Source organism: Leuresthes tenuis, unplaced genomic scaffold (genome assembly GCF_036924035.1).
Source record: "Leuresthes tenuis unplaced genomic scaffold, fLeuTen1.0.hap1 SCAF_20, whole genome shotgun sequence".
NCBI lineage: Eukaryota > Metazoa > Chordata > Actinopteri > Atheriniformes > Atherinopsidae > Leuresthes > Leuresthes tenuis.
This window is the reverse complement of record NW_027325374.1, coordinates 7,842,565-7,863,069: the sequence shown is the minus strand read 5'-3', so window position 1 is coordinate 7,863,069 and position 20,505 is coordinate 7,842,565. Positions and strand designations below refer to the sequence as shown.

The 20,505-nt window shown below is 41.9% G+C and overlaps 2 protein-coding genes and 2 non-coding genes across 7 annotated transcripts; 1 reads left to right on the top strand and 3 right to left on the bottom strand.

Annotated features, from left to right (window-relative positions):
• Positions 1-29: 29 nt before the first annotated feature.
• trnal-aag (transfer RNA leucine (anticodon AAG)) lies at positions 30-111 on the bottom strand. The gene has a single exon. It is a non-coding gene; the product is annotated as a tRNA-Leu (tRNA).
• Positions 112-294: 183 nt separating this feature from the next.
• eef2k (eukaryotic elongation factor 2 kinase) lies at positions 295-13,006 on the bottom strand. Of its 4 annotated transcripts, none has more exons than XM_072372811.1 (20): positions 12,735-13,006; positions 12,042-12,310; positions 11,419-11,472; positions 10,284-10,384; positions 8,029-8,089; positions 7,899-7,936; positions 7,263-7,434; positions 6,977-7,126; positions 6,766-6,898; positions 6,552-6,679; positions 6,234-6,453; positions 6,037-6,101; positions 4,374-4,451; positions 3,945-4,001; positions 3,664-3,729; positions 2,667-2,798; positions 2,183-2,371; positions 1,962-2,086; positions 1,645-1,823; positions 295-1,193 (listed from the first exon to the last, which is right to left on the bottom strand). In XM_072372811.1, the coding sequence occupies exons 2-20, from the start codon at positions 12,300-12,302 to the stop codon at positions 1,084-1,086; spliced, it is 2,319 nt and encodes a 772-aa protein (XP_072228912.1). In that variant the 5' UTR covers positions 12,303-12,310; positions 12,735-13,006; the 3' UTR covers positions 295-1,083. The 4 variants fall into 4 exon arrangements, with proteins under 4 accessions (XP_072228912.1, XP_072228913.1, XP_072228914.1 ...); XM_072372812.1 differs by having other exon boundaries at positions 6,249-6,453; XM_072372813.1 differs by lacking the exon at positions 3,664-3,729 and having other exon boundaries at positions 12,735-13,003.
• Positions 13,007-13,815: 809 nt separating this feature from the next.
• Positions 13,816-13,897, top strand: trnal-uag (transfer RNA leucine (anticodon UAG)). The gene has a single exon. It is a non-coding gene; the product is annotated as a tRNA-Leu (tRNA).
• A 1,844-nt stretch (positions 13,898-15,741) lies between these two features.
• On the bottom strand, positions 15,742-18,669 carry tha1 (threonine aldolase 1). The gene is made up of 7 exons (XM_072373042.1): positions 18,273-18,669; positions 17,694-17,777; positions 17,519-17,607; positions 17,254-17,439; positions 16,600-16,737; positions 16,299-16,491; positions 15,742-16,212 (listed from the first exon to the last, which is right to left on the bottom strand). Exons 1-7 carry the CDS (start codon positions 18,568-18,570, stop codon positions 15,905-15,907), a joined length of 1,296 nt encoding a protein of 431 aa, XP_072229143.1. The 5' UTR covers positions 18,571-18,669; the 3' UTR covers positions 15,742-15,904.
• Positions 18,670-20,505: the final 1,836 nt, after the last annotated feature.

The window sequence follows — 20,505 nt, the reverse complement described above, 5'->3', positions numbered from 1 at the left end:
CCTTGCTTTGAAGGGCATCAAAAGATTTCTGGCAGCGGTGGGATTCGAACCCACGCCCCCGAAGAGACTGGAGCCTTAATCCAGCGCCTTAGACCGCTCGGCCACGCTACCTGGTAAAGCCCACGTAACATATGTCATCATCTAATCTGTGACAGAGATATCATGGATAGACAATAGCCTTTAAATTGGTGTATTTGAAATTATCCTGTGCAAAAACAGTAAGGTGATGACAGAAAGATGAGCAAACAGAACACACTCTTTTTTCATCCAAACCTTTATTTCTTAACCCCAATAATCTATTAAAAATAGTACAACCACTGTTGTTTGGAATTAGTCTGTTAGAAAAGGCAACATATAGTGTATTATAAACAGCATATTTGAGGCATCTGTTAAACATCCCATAGGACTGCACATTAACGCAAAGAGATAGTTTTGTCGTTACTGTCAGCGTGTTGTAACACATCATTCAATAAACTGAGGCCTTTCGATTGCATTTATTCGTAAACTGCACTTGGGAATAGATTGAAATAAGTGTATTTATTGAAAAATTACTTGTTAGTGTAACGTGATCTGAATCTTAATTTTATGAAAATTAGGCCTTGACAATGAGTGAAAAAGTCAGCTGTTGAAGTTAACTAGAAAAAAAATCACTATTGGCTTTATACCTCACTGGTAGAATAATTTGCTCAGTTATAGACCACTACGTTAGACAACAATCACAATGGAAAGATGACCCATAAAAAGCAATGCAAACTTTATTTTACACTTTCATACTTTTTTACACATATATTATTCCAACATAAGTACATCAGCATTTTGTGATGGGAAAAAAGTCAATATTTATCATTGTTAAAATCTTGTCTTTCATACAACCATATATACTTAAATAAAAAGGTAGTTCGAGGGGAAATTTAAAAGGAACAGGAGTCTCACAAACAGAGACGGAAAAAGGGAGAGAAAGGACTCATCCTCGATGGCTCAGCAAACACACGCAAACTGCCAACAGCAAAAATTCTGTCATAAAAATATGTAAACTGTAATCATTCAGGATATAAGCTGAATACGTAAAACATGTCTCTGTAATTACTCCTCCACCAGCGCCCAGGCCTCCTCAGCTTTCATGTAGTACTGGTTGGCCAGTCGACCTTTCATGGCCGCCATGGCGGCTTCTGCGGCTTCTGTAAACAGTTCACCTGCAACAGAGAGAACAGATGTTACAGGTGTCTGCAATACAAAGCAACAAATCCCACAAAAAGAGTACTAACAGCCATATATGTATGTTAAATATCTTCTCTGAGCTCCCCTGCAGCAGGCGACATGTTTGTTGGAGGCGATTCACTTCCAACAATAGCATCACTTAAATAAAGTTTGCTAATAAAAATAAAACATACAGTGACCAGCTGTTTTAATAATTAACTACATTTTCTTAGAAGATTTTCTCTGAATTCAACAGGATCCAACAAATCTGTCTACCTGAGACAAAGCTGTAAAGTCCCTGTATTAAGAAATGGCCAAAAACAGTTTTTTGCCCTTTTTATGGTATTTATTTACATTAAAGGAATAGCCCAATATTTGTATTTTTCCAATGGAGTTATATAAGCTACTGATCCATAATATCAAGTAAAGATTTTAGTGGGGTCAAACCTGCTCTCTGTGGGTCTGCGGTGAGGTTGTGGCCTCCCTCTTGGTACATTTCGGCCTCTCTGGACAGCAGCAGGTAGCGAGGCTCGTCCTGCGTGCCATCGAACTCTCCGCCCTCATCAAAGTCCGTCATGTTCAACGCACTGTCATACCAGTGAATCGCTTCACCCCAGTCCTGCTTTCTGTGGAACAGAAATGCAAACACTACTACAAGAAACACTACTTCATCCGGTCCAACAATAACCACTAAAAGCCACCAGGGGACAGCATTACATCAATGCTGGAACAGGTTTGTCTGCTTTAAATGAACCTTCACTGACCTGTCAGCTGACAGACTGAATCCAGTATCAAAGGCTCTGGCCACTATTATCATAGAGGATCTGTCGCCAGCTTCAGCAGCCTGAAGCAGGTACTTGAAACCCTTCATCCTGTTTCCTGCATTATCCTGTCAACAACACAGATAAGTCAGAACGGGCACATACCAAACCCAGGTCAAATCAGCTAAAAACTATGAGGGGATGTGCACATATGTGTGCGGTACCTCCAGCTCCATGTCTGGCAGTATGTGATGAGGCAGCTGCAGACAGCACTGTCCTAAGGCTACGATGGCCTCCAGCTCTCCACACAGGGCAGCTCTCTCCAGGTGGAATATGGCTGAGTCCTGATCCCACTGCTCGTCCTTCTCACAGAAACGACCCGCCTCATGGTAGCGGACCATTGCGAGGTGGACCTGTGTAAAAGGTCCAGAGGAGCAACACATGAAACAAGCACACATGTGTTTCAATGTATTTCTTAGTGAGACAACTTTTTTTTTCTTTGTCTGGCATTGGACTAATTTATTTCAATTAATTTGATTTAATTGGATTATTATGGACTTGAATTGGTCTGAAGTGAAGTAAATCAAATACACCACTGTTGATGAATATATCCTTAACTGGTGTTAATCTTTTTTTTCAACTTTACTGATTTCTCTTTTTAGTCCAAATTAATTGTCCACGAATAAATATGATGTAGTGTCATTTTACCTTTCCAAGGATCGACTGTCCAATCTTCTTCTGCAGCAGAGCGTTGAGGCGCTCCACTTCCGTGGCCACGCAGGAAGATCGGTGGACATGAGCACGGGACGAATGGTAGAAGCTCCACTTCTCCTCTGTCAGCTGAGCAGAAGCGGCCAACCAAGATACGAGAAGATGAGAGAAAGACAGAGAAAATGTTGCCATCTGTTCCTCACCAGATGAGACAGAAAAAAAATGACACTGCACTCTCAGCCAGGGGCACACCCATCCAGAGAAGTCTGCTGTAATTTCAGAGCTAGAGGAGTTCAATCCTGTTCACCCACAGACTGCAAAGCGCGAGAAAAGGAAAACACACAGACTAATGAAGCTACTATGGCAGGAATCGTTAGTAAAGATGGTAGTATTGGTGAATTGGAGGTAGATGGTGTTTCAGTTCCAAAGATCATTTTGCTTTTATCTGCATTTTGGGCTGTCGTCATCAGCTGAAAATAGTGGAAGAAAAGATATTGGAAGCCGTGACTACGGAAGCCGAGAACGGCCATGGATTTTTATCTTGTGATAACGACTTATTATGTCGTTATCTCGATATAACAAAGATCGTTTTCCCATGATAACGGATCAATTTATAATGTATTCGTCTTGATTTCAACCTACAAGAGCTGCCACAAACGGCTTCCGTAGCCACTGGCTGTAGCTGTAGCCTACCCGTAAGTTACACTTTACGTTAGTTTGTTTACTTGACTGGGTTTGTTTAGGGGCTACCAGTTAGCGGCTATCTATCCGGCTGCTTCAGCTAAGCTAACAATTAATTTGTTATCAGAAGAATATAATCTTTGTTATAACGAGATAATAAGTCATTATAATAGTGCTTAAAAAATCCACAGCCGTTCTCGGCTTCCGTACGTGACAGATAACGTTACACGCAGCAAAAATAAAGCTCTAAAGCGGAAAGACTGCACAGCGTCGCTAAAACAGATGGCCCACAAGCCTCCGTGCAAATAATCACCGTTTCATGGTCGGGACTGTTTGCACATGAGTTTGTAGAGACTCTTGGAGGAGTGACCATCTTCCTCTAGTGAAGGAAAACAAAGAGGAGGAGGAACTAGATTAGGAGAAAGGTGATGAGGGACATTGGTTGTTAATCGGGTGATGAGAAGGAAGGGAAACGAGAAAGTGAAAAAGAACCATGATGGGGAAAACCAGGGCGGGGTTATTTGATTATGGTGATGATGGTTATGTTTGAGGGGATGATGGTGTCTACACACGTTTGCTTTAATATTTGTTTACCCTTCTGACACTGTCCTCATCCGATTCAGAATAAGGCCTGTGGTAGCGATGATGGACCTATGTGATGATACAACAAGCTTGCTGTAAGAAAACTTAACGTAGGTCAAATCTAAGTTGGAAAGCAGAAAAAGAACTAACAATTCTAACATGTTAAATAACTGTGTGATACATATATTTTTCGGTTTTGTTTTCTATAACTGTCTGACTAATCGATCTAAAATGTGTTTCTGTTTGCAAATCTCACTTGAACTTTAGAAAAATCCACTTGATAAGTGTCAGACACATATGCAGATCAACATTATTTAACCTTTAATGTACGTGCTTCCTGAGTCAACTTCTCACTGCTGTGAAACAAATCTTGTGAATCGACCCTGAAAGTTGTCTGACTGATCAAAATAAATCAAAGGAAGCTCAAATGGAAGTTTTTACCCCATCAACGTGGTCATTTGGATCCCCTTCACTCCTCCTCTCGCTGGGGTAGCCGCTGTCTCCGCCGCTTTCTGATTCCTAAAGGTGGAAAACAAAAAGGTGACTTGTGAGTTGTGTGGCACAAGAGATGGCCTGTGGACTCAACAGCTGTTTTAGCTGTTCATTTTCAGCTTTAGTTTGAATTCTAACAGATCATCACTAGATCTTAAAAGGGTATGCCACAGAATAATTGATGGATGGGGAGTAGCTAAAATGAGCTCCATCCTGCACGGTACTGCACTGGTGGTACACATAGCTTTGCATATTTACCTGCTGTAGACCTATTACTGCCACTTGGGGGCATTGTGGAACAACTATAGCTGTACAGATCAGCCACACCACTTAAGCCATTTACAAGTTAAGAATGCCATGCTCTGTTGGGAAACTTTACAGCACTCACGAGGACTTTGCTTGTTTAGGAGGGTGTTAAATGTCAAACACTTGGGAGTAACATTACCCAACAATAGTAGCCACACTGCACCCCACAGTGCAAAAAACACCAAAAGGGACACCAGAATACGACCCATCCATGAAGGCCCCGCCCAAAAACCCATAAGAACCGCAGGACCAAAAAAACCTCTAAAGATCCAGTAGCCAGGCAGCACTCCCAAAAGTGCAATGTCCGTGCCCGACTGGTCAGAGTGGTTCTATGTCAGAAACGGGACCAACACAATATCAGTCAGGTGGTTTTAATGTTTTGGCTGATCAGCGCGGGTTACTACTCTTCATGTTTTTGCTTTGCCGCAGCAGCAGAAGGGACAATAGTCACGGCAGACAAAAAACTTCTTTTGGTAGAGAAACCAAATACAACAAATAATGCATTGTGGGTTGGGGGCATTGTTGGCGGCTGGTCTGTTTCCACTGGCAGCTGCAGTCACAAGCTGCGCTTGTAAACACACCCACACATTGTCTCACTGAGCTCAGTTGTCAGAGTGTTCAAGCTTTCAACAACTCCGCTTTGGATCCACAAATAGTGTCAACACTCAGGGACAAACTGCCATTTGCTCATTGCAATCCTGCACACAAGCAAATGTCTGCAGCCTCAGCGTTGGCTGGATTCCCATGATCCTCTCTATATATAAGAAAAACTATGCAAACTGATACAAATGAGCAATTGTAAACCCCATACCACCAGAATGTTTTAGTTTTGTATTTTCAAAATATAACCCACATTAAAACACACAATGAGAGAGAACAGAGTGGATTTACATTGATCAAGAAGGTCAATTAATGGAAAATGACAGAACAAGACAAAGAATTGAACAGATTAATTTAACTCAAAGGTTTTTTGTTTTTTTTTAAGGACTTTGTGGATTCGGACTTGAATCGAAAGTCTGAGCACACAAGACCTAAGAAAATTTGAGGGTCAATAATAATTTCTCAAAACACACACACACACACACACTCTTATTTAATTAGCACTTTCACCCACTTTCAGCTTTAACTGTCTGATGCATGATGCAAATCATATGCAGAAGCTCTGACATTCCTGGAAACTCGTTTTGTTTAATGACTCATTTTTTACTTACTCAGTGAAACTATGCGTTTCTGTTTTTGACTTAAATTGTGTGTGTTTTCCTTAAATTGTTTGTGTCAAAGCCACTTTCACCGGGTTTTTACTCACCCTGTGGTCACCTGCGTTGTTATTATTGAATCTGTCATGTTCGTACATTCCAGTGAAAGACGAACCTGGAAAATGCAGTAAAAATGCAAAACTATTCACAACCGGAGGTTCCTCAATATGAATGTATTTAGAGTCTTATAAAGAGCACTGTAAGGATGCTTTTTATATGTACTCCTGTAAAAGAATTACGAATGTACCAGAAGATGACTTACCCAAAGATCCACCTGCTGCTAGGGGAAAGCCGGGGAAGGTGAGAGGGGAGCATGGGATCGAGTCAGTGTCGCTCATGTTCTCATCTGCAGAGGAGGTCTCAGACATGCGGGATAGCAGGGGGGGCACCCGGCTTGCAGAAAAGGTGCGAACACGAGGTGATCCGCAGATTTCCTCTGAGCCTCTCAGCACCGTCTTGGCACTTTTCTGGAAAGAAAACCAGATGAAACTCAGCAAGAGAAGATCGCAGAAGAAGCTGAACACGCTTCAGATGGACCCTGACTTTATCAAAATGGTCAAATTACCAGCAGTTTGTTGGTGCAGTCCATCTGGGACTTCTCTGGTGGGGCGAGGTCGAAAGGCGTCAGGCCCATGCTTTTGCAGATCTTGTTGCAAAGGTGGGAGTGAAAGAACAAAGCCATGCCTCGCACACCTGCAACACAGATGTTATCAGAGTGGAGCCTCTTTAGTAATTCCTGTTCTGAGCATGTAGCAGCTGTTTGTCAAATTGAAGGGTACCTAGATTTCCATCTCCAAAGTCAGTCCCCTTCTCTGTGTGGATCTGAGGGTCTGTGTAGAGATCTCCGACTCCCTGGATGTCCACCACGATCAACTGGTGGCCCGACCGCTCAAATGAGAAGTGACTGAAGGCCTGGTGGAATAGAAATGAAGGTTATTTTGGTCTGTCAGCTGAGTGCGAGTCAATACTAAAAGGCGACGTCTTGCTCACCTGTGGAGTGAGTCGGATGTTGTCGTCCCTCACAAAGCCAGAGTTGGAGTTGTATTTGATGTACTTGCCCTCGATGTAATGCTCCAGGTGGAAGAGAGGTTTCTCTGGTCTGTTTGCCATCTCCACCACGCACATCTGCATGATGTCCACCTGAGGATTTGCAGTAGATTGTGGATTATGTAATAAAAGATCAATAAATACCACAAAGCTGTGCACTCTGGTGGATTTTTGCTGATATTAAGCTTTATCTGTGCACATCAGATGACCATAAATGTTCCCCCTCTACCTGTTTGGGAGGTCTGTGGCGATTATACTCCTCCCCCCAGAGTTTGGCCTCCATCTGCAGCCTAACATCCTCAAAGTAGACATTTCTGTCCACCGGCTCCATGTAACGCTTGGCCACATAGTTGGAGGCCATCTTCCAGTTGCTGCTGTGTGAGAAATTTGAGAGCTTCTTCCTGTAGGGAAAAGAGAGAAAAATAGTGAGTAATAGTGAGCAGCATATACATTGCATTTGTTTACAGTCTACCCCCCCCAAGTCATATGCAATACCAGTGCTGGAAGAAAAACATACCACAGCATGTCTTTTTTTAGGACCTCAAATGTTTGGGCTTGTAGAGGCATGGAGAGTTATTTTCATCCTCTGTATATTTTGTTCTTTTTTTAGAAAGGAATTTTTTTTCTTTGTGATATTTTAAGAAAGAGACATCTGCAAAAAGGGGGGTTAACTTATTTCCTCTCTTTTACATTTCCCACATTGCTGAGGATTAAACAATAAAAATCTATTTCACTCAAACAGCAAATGTCTGGGGAATCGATTCTGTGAGAAAATAGTTTGAAATAAAGCCGGCGTGCCGTCATCAGTGTGGTACTAATGAAAATGTCGCCCAAATTTAATGAATAGAGAAAATGTTCAACGTACGCTCTGAAGCACTCCCTCATGGCCCCTTTCCCAAATGGCTGTGGGAAAATAGAAGAGAGGGAAATACATCAAACATGAGATAAGATACTGTCTCTACAGTAGTAAAAAATTTTTTAGATAGAACAAATACCTGGGGACCCATCTTGATGTGGATCTGGTCTTGATTCCACTCTCCTGTGACCGCATTGTATCTGTGAATGTAAACAGCTGCATTAATTATGTTATTATTAAAGACACAGGTACCAGAACGGCCAAATTCAGGCTTTAAATTACCTGAGGGCCAATATGTGATAAATGGGGATTGTCTTCTTTTCTTTTTGTTGAATACTGACAATAATGTGAGATCAGCCAGTTTGAAATAAATAAACTAAGCTGCGTTAGTGCAGTAGTGTGACCGTATAGGTTTAAGTTGCTAGTAGTTGTAACTGAGTAGAGAAAGTAGTTGTCCAAACTCGGGAAAAACTGCCAGAGTGAAAACACAACGATAACTGCGGTGGACCTCCACACATTGAAAATGGAGAGTTTTCTTTAAGGAAAAGCTTTTGTCTCCTGTATATCATATCAAATCTGTAAGGACACCAGTCAGCTAGGTCATTTTATTCTTTGGTAAGTCAGACACAAGTCACAAAGTTGCTACCCCTACTGCACATCAAGAAACAACCGCATTTCTATCAACCTTTACTACTTCACATCTTATAAATGTGAACCAAAATGACAACGAAAATGTGGCTTAACTGTCTAAGACCTTAGTTTATTATTTAAAAACTTATTCAGCCTGAGCTACAGTTTGTATTTAACACCTAACAGCGAACATTAGCACGCTAACACAGAGTGTCGATGTGACAGAACGAACCCCGTGACTCTGCTCTCCAGTTTGCCATAAACCCGCCAGTTCATCTGTTACTGTTGTTGCTTTGTTTACCACCTGTTATACTGTAAATCACATTAGTTTGTCACACCACGAACCTGGTTTCCTTTCCAAGACCACTGCTCTCCCACAGTGAATAAAAATGGCAAGACTCCTCCTTACTGAGGTCTAACTCAAAGAACTTCAGTTTAATTCACGTTTGCCAAGTAAAAGGGTTTGTCCACAGCTCATTCTGTAGTCTAATCACAGAGCCACATTAAGCATTTAAGTTTCCTCTGTGTGCAAAACAAGGGAGGAATGAAACAAAGAGGTTCTGTGCCCATGATAAGGTCATTCTGACTGCATTAATTTCACTTTGATTGGGGTTGTTTAGCTGTAGTGAACAGGGTTACTGCAGTTAATACAGTGATATAAAGGTATTTTGAGGTTAGTGAGTCTGTTTGGATTGGCAGGGTGTGTGTCCTGAGTTAATGAATACTGCATGTGCACAGCTAAAACTTCAGTGAAAAATACTCAGTGCAAAGAGATCACTTTCCACCCGTGTATCCAGAGAGAAAAAACAAAGAAAAAAAACTTTCCAATATCTAATCTTCAGTCCTCTCTGCTGAAGAGCCATTTGAGGCTGGGAACACAGCGTACCGTGATTTTCATACTGCAGAGGGCAAAGAGGAGTGAGGTTACCAGTGGGTAAAATTAGCACATGAAAAAGGCACACCAGGGCAAAACCCAGTCTCTGACAGTCCCTCCTCCCCCTAGAAGCCCACGTACAGCATGTAACAGGAGTTCATCCTCCTCTTCGCCCACACCCAAATATGCAGTTGTGTCCTTTTTTAAGGAGTTTGCAAGACGTGTGTTAGTTTACGGCATATAGAATGCAAGCTAGTCATAATATCTGGGTGCAAACTTGGCAGCCCACCCAAATACAAGATGATAAAAAGAGCTCAACGGGCCAAAGGATGTCATAAGTGGCTCATCTACCATTGTAAGAGGCAGTAATGTTTGTCAACAGGGAAGTGGGGGTGGGGGCGAAGCCTGAAGTCATCTCTGCGTCAACTGAATGTGTAAACACGCACTTGTCATATCAGCTTTCTAAAGTGATATGGTGTCAAGTTAAAAAAAGTCCAAATCTTATGTAACACACAAAGTTAAATGAAAGACGTCACACATCCAACTATAGAATACTGCAAATATGATCGATTTAGCATTTTATCAACATATGGGATATAAAGATTTTACTTTGAGAGGGTTTAGAATCACTCCACCACCCATATTATTACATTTAAGCCTCTAAAGTCAGGAAAAGCGGTGATGTAATTAATAACCTTAAAACAAATGCATTCCAGTGAGACGAGCTACCTCACAGTGTTGTGCATTCAGGGTCGTGTTGTGCATAATGGAACATTTGTGCTGGCAGAGCTATTGTTAACAGAAACGTGCTGCACCAAAAGAAAACACACCCATAGTGAAAAGTCAAAGTTGGCTGAGTAAAAACTTTTTTGACAACAAGTCATACACACCTGTAGCGAATGCAGGGCTCGGTCGCAATCTCCTCCAGATGAAACTGTGCCCACGGGTCGGGCATGGATCGAGCCTTCTCTATTGCATGTATCCATGCCGCCTGTCACATAAAGAAGCATGCTTAGTTGTTGTCAGTATTTGTTTTTATGCAAAAAAGATTTTTTTTAAAAAGGCTGGTTTCCAGAGAGGTTTTCTGCAAAACAAAGAAGAAAGAAAGGAAGAAATTCCATGCAAAGCTGATAAATTAAACAGCAGCCAGAGGTGGGCTTTTTTTTCTTCTTTATAAATGTTTTCTGCGCTCACTAGCTGATACTTAAAATCTCACAGCTTCTGCACTGAACTCCTTCCCCTCATTCCCTGAAATATTTGCATTGAACCCTTTTGGGGCGAAGAAGATTGATGAAATTATGGGTGTATAAGATTAAACCTATTAATGACAGCCAGTTTTGGAATAATGTGACACCCATGCAGTGTCCCGTGGTCATCTGCAGTTTAAAAAAGCAACTCTCTTAGCAGGACCCATGAATCAAGTAGTAAACTAAGTCGAGTCCCGACCCATCCCACAGGGCACAGCAGCACGTCTCCCTCGTCTTCCACAGCTCACTGTCCCGCAGACGTGTTTATATTTAGAGTGACAAATTTACATGGAGTGAAATATGAAGGTTCATGTTTTCAACTGAGAGAGCGTCACATCAGACCCTGACCACGTGCAGGGAGGAGGTCTGAGGGGCTCCCAGGATCATTTCAGCCCTGTGATGAGACGCGAGGATCAAAAAGCTGTGAAGCCTGGTTTGAAATGACGGCAGTTTGTGGGATTCGTGTGAAGATCGGCGATGCATGTTATAGCTCTGATAATAAAGTCTGTTCTTTGGTGTCATTAATCATTAACTTTTATTGTTTTCCTTTTAAAAGAACATTTTTTGAAGGAAGGGAGTTTGCAACACAGGAACTTGTAATTAAAAACATCAGTAAGCAGAGGGGCAGATGGGAAAAGATAGTAGGTGAAAACTAAGAAGGACATTCCATAACAGGGAAAGGACAGCAAATTATAGAGCAGGGTTGGGAGAATGGAGGTATGGCTTATAATTGATGAGGAGGGAGAGAAGCAAAAATGTAATCTGATCCGACACATACCCGTGCGCTCTCAGACAAAACACTGTACGACCGAGGTTCTGCCTCTGTTTCATGCTATTTAGAAAGGTGAAAAAAATGAATGGTTTCCGTCAATAAACAGTTATTTTGACAGCATTATTTCAATCAACATTAACTCTCTTTTGGTGCTATAAACAGCAAGACAACACAACAACTCAATAGGCCTTTTGACCCAGCTGTAGTTGGCTGCTGCTCAGGCTCTCTGATAAGCAGCAGCCTGCACAGAATCAAGCCTTTACGGAGCTCGCTGCTGATCTAGAGGCAGCCAGAGTCTGAGCCTTAAGAGACGTGTTTACAAACAGCATATTAATGTGGTGAAAGGTGCTTCCTGTTCTTGTCGGAGTGTACATTGAAGAGATGGTTGGCTGGCTTCCACTCCAGTAAACAAACACACACATACAAATAGCACACATACTGACGCATGTTTGCAGACATGCTCGTCTCTCCTTTTAAGGCAAAGGCTGTTTACAAAGATAATTGCAGAACTGAGTAGTTGTAATAGTGCACGAGCATGACCATTACTTGATTTCAGTATTTGCTGATACTTCTTCCTGTTTTAAACATCTTACCACCACCTTGCACCCTGCTGCAGGGCAGTGGCTCACCTTGTACTTGAAGCTGCCCTTTGGAAGAGAATTTGACAGCTGTCTGGTGTAAACCATGTTTTTCAGGTAGTGGCAGACCTCCCTGGCACTGTCAGAGTCAGAGCCCAGGATGGGTGAGATGAAGTATTCCTCCTCATCATCATCATCACTAGCGTTGGCGTCGCTCATGGAGGAAGCACGCTGTTTGATGCCATTTCTGTGGAAGGGGGGTCTCTTCGCACTGCCCTCCTCCTCCATTCTGAACATCAGTTCGTCTTCCATGATGTATGCTGTTGTTTTGACCACAGCGCAGAGAAAGAGTGTGAGCACGAGAATATTTGGATGCAGTGGAAAGCAGAGCCCAACTGAGGGATTAATTAATGTTTAGGAGCAGTATTATTACTAGTACAAAAGCGCCCTGCATCATAGATAAACAACACGTGACGCCATTAGAGAGGTGGTTGCACTTCAGCATGGGCATGTAAAATCATAAACAATTTCATTCATGTGATCAAGAAGATGTAAGCACATGTCTGTTGTAATAATAAAATATTGCGATTTGTAGAACGCAGACCCCAAGCACAAACATGTCCGTATAGTTGGTGACATCCTGTTCAGCATGCAGCAGCATTGAAGGATCTTGTCCCAAGCAACAAAATGCGTTTTACTTATTATGTATTGGTATTAGAGGCAGGTTTCAAATTAACAACAAACCTTATAATCGGATGTACATATATTCCTTCAATCGCCGTATTTTGACAGACCGTGACAGTGTAAGCAGCCACCTCGGTCCTGATCCTTCCCACGACCTGAGTTAGAAGATAGATAAACAGGATTGCACGGGCAACCGTTAAAACTCCTCCAGATCCGAGGGGGTCTTTCCTGATCCTCCACTGTATCCTGAAGGTCCGGGGACGTGCCTGGCAGCGAGCTACAGTTCTTGTACACTTACGCCCACAGAACCACAGCGACGGCGCTCCTCCGCACGTATCAGTAAACCAGAATGATCTGGCCACGCCCAGCTGTCCCTCCGCCTTCGGGACTATCGGAAATGTGAAAACTAACGTATGGAAAGCATGGAGAGAATTTTAAAAAAATTTAAAAATTGCGAGGACACATCTAAACATCAAGGACGCAACAAACAGCCAAATAAAAGTAGTTTTAGGAAAACAAACATAACAGCAGACCCATTTGGTCAAGACCGAAGAAAGATAGAAGCAATTCTGACTATCAGCATATGAAAGCAGCACTCGTATAGCTTCACAGATTGTGCACTAGTACAAACATAGACCTCGTGACACTTCTCGTGGTGTGTTGCCAGTAGTTTTCCACACGGTCACCACGTGTCAGTTATTTATTTGGACAGACCAGTTAGGGCGATCTTTACATTTTTTTTCTCAGGATAATTATTTGAGCGACAAACTTAGGAATTTTGGCCTTTATTCATAAGATATTATGTGTCTACATTAGATATAAAATAGAAAAATACTTTATTCATTATATTTCCTTATTATCATATTTTATATAGATTTAGCACACACAAAGATGCAGCCACGACTATAAGTTTTTCCACCGTCCAAATGAGATATGAACTGAGCATGGTACAAAAGGCCGTCGGGTTTGGATTAGCTCGTAAAGCAAACCAAAGTGAAAACATTAGTCACTTTCTTGATAACATTACAAAATTTGTTTTATGTCACATAATTATGTAGTTACAAAATTACTAGGAAAATGAGTAACTGATTTAGGTTTACTTTGGATTTAGGTATATGTTTACAAAAGCATTATGTGTCGTGGTAGCGTGGCCGAGTGGTCTAAGGCGCTGGATTTAGGCTCCAGTCATTTCGATGGCGTGGGTTCGAATCCCACCGCTGCCATATATCTTTTCCTTTAAGAAATGGTACAAAGAGTGGGATATACGTTTTCATCAGGTACAGAAAGAAAATTTGTGCCCATGTTGTACATCGTTTTCTCATTATAGATTTTAAATAAACAGGTCTCCAAGTCTGGAGAGCTATGTAAAAAAAACTGGAACAATTCATTCCAGACACAGACTGACCTGTAACAGCTTTCTTCATCAAACTTATGTCACGCAACAGAAATTACATTAATACAAACCTGAGATATCCAATCTGTTCTTTACATGTGGTACAGAGGGAGGCTCATGTCTGCATTCACTCGGTTTTGCACAAAACTAAACACATTCTGGCGCAATTTGTCCAATATTTCGACAAAACGTCTAGGATTGCCCTTCTCAGTAGATCCTCAGGTTTGTTTATTTGGAAACTTTACAAGTATTGGGGCACATTTTCGACAGACCCAACAGAAGTTCCTGGCTTTGGCCTTGTGCGTGGCCAGGAAGTGCATAGCAATTACGTGGCCAATATCTCCGAGATGAATAGCTGTATTTCACCTGAAAATGCTGATAAATTTGATTTAGTGGTGCCACCTTGTGGCCTTATGGTTGTCATAACACCATTTTATTGTCTCCCATAACAATATAAGCAAGATTAATGGGCAATACAATTGTGAACACACTCAAACAGAGCTAAATTTTAAGGTTAACACTTCAAGAAAAAAACTGTTTTTTCTTCATTTTGCCTCTATATAACATCTCTTCTCTAAGAAAGCTGATGTTTTGTCCGTATTTATGCAAACCAGAGCAGATTTTGTTAGATGCCTACATTTTTTCTATCTCCAATGTGTATACTGTCTCATTGTGTCTCTATAATATAGAAGAGCATGATTTATTTTATTCAATCCACACCTATGTTTACATATATATACATATATATAAAAATACAGTATGCCTGTATTCATGTGTATTAATGTTAATCTTAGAGCTGCTAAATGCTAAATCGACCACAACAATATGACCGCCAATTGAGTTAGTAGTCAGGGCATGGACAAAGAACATCTGAGGGGGTCCTGGAGTCTCTTGCTGCTGGGACTTTAACAGTAAAGCCTTTGTGCCCTGTGGATTGGGAGGTAGAGTCTTTCTAGAATGGGCTCGCCTCCCACAGAGCCCATAAGGTCAGTATCTCAGGAGTTTTGGAGACTGGGTAACCACTTCAGACTGTTGTTTTCTTTGAGCTGCTGTAGGGGAGTGCTGTTGGCACGTGGGTGTGCCTGGTCTGCATACATGTTTAGATGGGTGATAGATTCAAAAAGATTCACATAGATGTTAAAGTAACATTTATGTCAGGATGTAGGTTTTCCCAACAGATCATTGCGTTATAAAATGATGTGCAAAGTTACTCCCTTTACTCAACACTTATACCTTGTTTCCAGTTTTAAGTCACTTTATGATTCTGTGGAGTGGAAAGATTTAAAACTCTGGACCTGAACAGGTTTCCTAGCAAAGATGTATGGAATTTACTCAGAATTGATTCTTGTCTTGTGCCACACATCTCCCCATCCGTCACATATTAGTATTTTCTGATTTATGGAGTTATAAATAAAAAAATCTGGATTTGTACAAACTTTTGACTTTCATGTGTGAACAACATCTAATAAGAATTCTGAACCTGGCTTTCTTTAATGGTCATATTAAAGTTCTGGACAAGTAAGCAAATATATCTTTTTTAATAGATAACACATATTTTACGTAATCCAAAAGTAAAGTCTCTTGATCTACTTTTTTTAAAAGAAAGTGTGAACCTGATATCTGATATCTAGATAGATAGGTTGATATTCAATAAATGTTGACAGGAGTCGTTGGTTTATTACATTTAATAAGAATTTTTTTAATTAACTGAAAGAAAATTAATTAACATCCAATGTGCCTCCGGTTTTATTTGTCCTACATACGCATCTGTTAGTCCTTGCTGGGATTACTCCTTGAATATTCCAACATTCCTTATTTCTATACAACCATCAAGGTTTCACTGGGCTCTGACCTTCTCTCTCAAGTGCTGAGAGGCCACATATTGCATTTTCTGGATGGCCAGCTGGGTGTCTTCGGGGGATATCCCAAGATGCCACACCGCCCTGATGGAGTTCCCAAAGTGAGGATACATGAGGACTTGTATCCCCTGCCCCAGAGCTGCCTCTTCACCCTCCTCGACCTGCCCCATGCGGGCACAGAACTCACGGGGACTCAAAGAGGAATCCTGCACGCTGAAACGCAGGATGTTGGTCTCCACAGCGCGCATGTCCACAGAAAACAGAGAAGGCTCACAGTCCAGTAGAGCTACAACGAGTACAAATGAAGAACTTGACTACAACAGCAGCAGGTTAACGCCTTTGTTTACATGTACAGAAGGGTGAGCTACTCACCTTGAGCAAAGATTTTTGCATTGCGATGATCGTCCTCCAGTCTTCCTACCATGTCCTGTAAAGACAGTTTTCCAGCTGCAGCGAGAACACCAGCCTGCCTCATTCCTCCACCCAGGACTTTACGACACCGTACCGCTCTGGATATGAAGTCTCGTGGTCCAACAAGCATGGAACCCACAGGAGCACCCAAACCCTGACACATACCAAAGAAACCTTAAAGTTACAGGGCTCCATCTTTGCTTTACAGGATTTTAACTGGTTTGTTGGTACGTTCTCATGCACGCTGTGTCTTCAGACCCACCTTGGAGAGGCAGACACTGACTGTGTGTGTGTGCTGCAGTATGGTAGATGGAGGCACCCCCAGGGCCACAGCAGCGTTCATCACCCTGGCTCCATCCATGTGAACTGACAGACCGTACTGATCTGCTATAGCACGAACCTTTGATACGGAAACAAACCACCGAACATAATGAAAATCCTTGCAAAAAAACTTGGATTTTCTCTCTTAATAAGCCAATTATTCCTGCTGCTTCAATATGTTAATAATAAACGTTTCAATTAGCATAAGTTAGATGGAAAATAAACACGATGACGACTTAAAATCACTTTAAACAAATCTTTTAATCTATGTGTTTACTTAACAAAGATATACACATTTACTAGCACTGCTGTCAATATGCAGGAGTAACCTGAGGGGCTATTGTTCATCTGACTAAAAGCAGACAATCAAATCATATTAAAAAGTTATTAAGATCATTTATAAACACACAGAGCAGCAATTAAAGGCAACAGAGAACATTGTTGGTAAAAAAAAAAAACATCTCACAGAATGCTTTTATATTATTTTTGCCCTTAATTTGGAAGTTTGAGTCTGGAAAAGTATGAACTTTAAATGAAAAATCTGTCGTAAACCTGATAATAAGACGCATGATTCAAAAACACGATGCAAACGCACCTCCTGCAGGAAGGGCAGAGGCAGCACACGTCCTCCCTGTATGTTGTGTGTGTTCTCCACACATATGAGGCGTGAGCGTGGGTAATGTGGGTCTGGGTAGCCGTGGCGGATCTTTGACTCCAGCTGATCTAAGTCAAACGTCCCATCAGAGAGGGTGGTCACTGTGGTGGCATGGACACCAGCCAGCTGTGTCAACACAGTAAAACACGCTGAGTCCTTCAAAAGATAAAATGGGCCGCTGACGATGGCGCTCCTGCACACTCACCTGCGCGCTGCCTCCTTGTTCATAGATGTGCAAGTGGGACAGATCGCCCACAATCATCTCGTCACCCCGCTCCCTGCAGTGCACCATCACTGCATAATGAAATGAGGAGCATTCACATCCTTCCTGTCATCAGAAAAAGCTGATTTGGTTCCCACCAATAAAAAGTAATGCTTACCTGCGATGAGATTACTCATGGTTCCAGTGGGGACGAACAGGGCAGCCTCCATCCCAAACATATCAGCTGCAAGTTTCTGCAACTCTGTAAAAATCAGAAACGTAGTTTAAGGGTTAGCAAGCATTTCACAAACAAAGATGCAGACACATTTGGGACTAATCTGGGTATGTGTCATATGGGCCATCTGTGGCCCAGAGGTCATGAGGTCATTCTTTGCTATCTGGGATGATATTGTAGTGAGGCTTTTGTAGGCAGTGTTAACAAAGGGTCAAATGAAAGATGTGCCTGTCTTCTATGAACCGTACAACCAACATAAAGCCTTTGTAAAAGTCATAGTAGGGAAGTATTGACTGCTCCTGTCGTTGCTTTGATGAAGTTCTTTAAAGATTATGTCTAATATGTGCACACACAAAAAAAAGAAGATAAAAGGTCTGTCTTCCAATAACTACATCCAGTTTAAGTGCGCCACTGTTGTACTTGCCCCTTAACTTGGTCGCATTTGTTGTTTTTTCTAATCAAACACACCTTTTTCTACATTAAAACACCAAAGTAGAACGTTATCATCACTCCCCCTCTAACCGTTAACTGTCGGGTCCTCCCCCATCACGTCATCCCCGACCTCGGCCTCCGCTATGGCCTGACGCATCGCCGGCCCGGGTTTGGTCACCGTGTCGCTGCGGAGATCCACCACCCGGACGTGGGACGCCCCGCCCGGACCGGGGTATTTGGGCTGCCCGGTGTTGTAGTAGCCCCGCGCGGAGCTCCGTCCCATAGCGGCGGAGGTTGCATCTCTTGTGCTAAGCGGTTTGCTGGACGCAACCAGTCCGTGGTTCAGAAATGTACCCAAAACCCTCTTGGAAAATGTTTTCAAATACATGATGCTCCCCTGTTAAACATATTTATCGCACATGTTTACGCGTCGAACTTTGGATCGTTGGACTCGATAATCATTGACCGACTGTAAGGGTAGTTAATAGATCACCTATCTACACGATAGGCTGCCGTTTCAGAACCCTCATTTCTCACGACACTGGCTCTGTAAATGTCATCGCCTTACAATTGTTGTTTTTGGACAATCCCACCTGTTTTCCACTGTTTTGCAACTCGGATGGGAGGAAATACACACACCCCTCAAACCACGTCCTTATCACAAACTTTGAACAAATCCGTGCAGAAAAATGAGCCCCGTGAAATGACAGCCTGAGAGAAGCACTGTAGAAGTAGAAGGTAGGAACACTGCTGATGATAAAATTAAATGCAACTAATCTCCATTTGTCACACATTAAATCACTTTATTTGATAGGTTCGAGTGGTCAGGGCATCATGTAGGGATTAGAGTGTGATAACCTCTGCTTGGGACTGTCCAATGAGCTCAAGTCAAGTTGGACATAAGACAAGGTCTTTTTTCAAAACACTTTAGTTGATTCAAGTATATTCAATTCTGCATATTGTATGTGGAAACTGTTTTTGGTGAGGTTTTCCCTGGAGCTCAAAAACTGCCAATTGTGTTACTTATAGTTTACCTGAAATGTGATTTCCCATTGATACATACTGTGGGGATGAAAACTTCATATGAAAAGTGGGCAAAGGTTCCATTTTTAGGGGTTTTGCCTATCTTTCATGTTTTCATTCGAGGCATGTGGGCTGTGATTGTGTCTACGTGTGACAATGTACACAGTATCAAGTGTAACATCTCTGCGGCAGGCCCTGGTGACTTTGCAGACATTTTGCTTTCCTTGAGACATATGTCAAATATTATTATATACAGCTTTGCGAGAGCAATTAAGGTTAAGGGCCCCAACTCCAGACAACATAAAAAAATACCTCACTTCCTCAGCACTTGTAAGAAAGAGGTCCCAGATGTTGATGTCCACCCGATTAGAGGTTCAGCAAAACATTATGTCCTTTATGACTGATTTCATGAGGATAATACAAAGAGTGCCCACCTTGCAGAAGCTTGGCCTGATTCCACAACTTTCTGGGAGATGTAAGAATGAAGAAAAACAATGAATTCTAAGGCGTGCTTTTCCCATCAACCCATCTGTTTCTCATTAGGGGTATTGTCCACCATTACAACACTCATAGAAACAAAAGACGAGTGGATAAAACAAGCCGCACCTGTCTTGAATGAGCCTAGAAATGTATAGGGACTCAAGTGGGCCGTTAAGGGTGAATTCAGTCTGACGTAATTCGCTTTTATGGTTCAACCTGGTCCAGGTTTAACTTTTTTTTTAAGCCGAATTAATTGCAAATGAGTCCGACTAACTGAAATAACCCTGTCTTATGTGGAAAGCTCCCTTTATACAACAACCCCCAGGATAAGTCGGATTTTAATAACATTGTATCTGTTTGTTTTTCTTGCCTCTGTCTGTAATAAGAAAAAAATAGACCAATATTGAGACCTGTAGCTGAAGGGTAGAGGTAAGGAGCTTCTTCTGTTGTCTGCATGTTGTGACAATTCAGGAAATTTGCTTTGTTGCCGTTCACCCTTTGTTTCTGTTCCTGCCTGTGTGTGCAAAAAGTTTTTTGGGATATGAGTAAATGAGCTGAAAACTTGAATTAGTCAATATTTTCCTGCCTCTCCAGGGTGTGCCCCATGTCTCATCCTGTTTCAGATAAGAGACTCCATCTTCACAGGATTTAACTGGTTTAGAAAATGAATAGATGGATAGTTCTAATGTCTAAAAAAAAGTTTCTATCTTTATTTTTTGTGGTGGTAAGTGTCACCTACTATGCTGTGGTCTGTGGTCTTCCAGTGAGTCCTGGACAAGACATAGATGACATACAGCATCTACCATCTGGAGTCATTGTT

Bases quoted from the DNA above. Each gene is read 5' to 3' on its own strand.
- eef2k (XM_072372811.1), bottom strand. From the start codon at position 12,302: ATGGAAGACGAACTGATGTTCAGAATGGAGGAGGAGGGCAGTGCGAAG. The intron at 7,127-7,262 runs GTAGAGGGGGAA...GCAAATCCTCAG, and splicing joins GCCACAGACCTCCCAAACAG to GTGGACATCATGCAGATGTG. The intron at 6,899-6,976 runs GTGAGCAAGACG...CTATTCCACCAG, and splicing joins ACATCCGACTCACTCCACAG to GCCTTCAGTCACTTCTCATT.
- tha1 (XM_072373042.1), bottom strand. From the start codon at position 18,570: ATGTATTTGAAAACATTTTCCAAGAGGGTTTTGGGTACATTTCTGAAC. The intron at 16,492-16,599 runs GTGGGTCTGAAG...GGTATGTGTCAG, and splicing joins TCAGTGTCTGCCTCTCCAAG to GGTTTGGGTGCTCCTGTGGG. The intron at 16,213-16,298 runs GTGAGTAGCTCA...TACTCGTTGTAG, and splicing joins TGCAAAAATCTTTGCTCAAG to CTCTACTGGACTGTGAGCCT.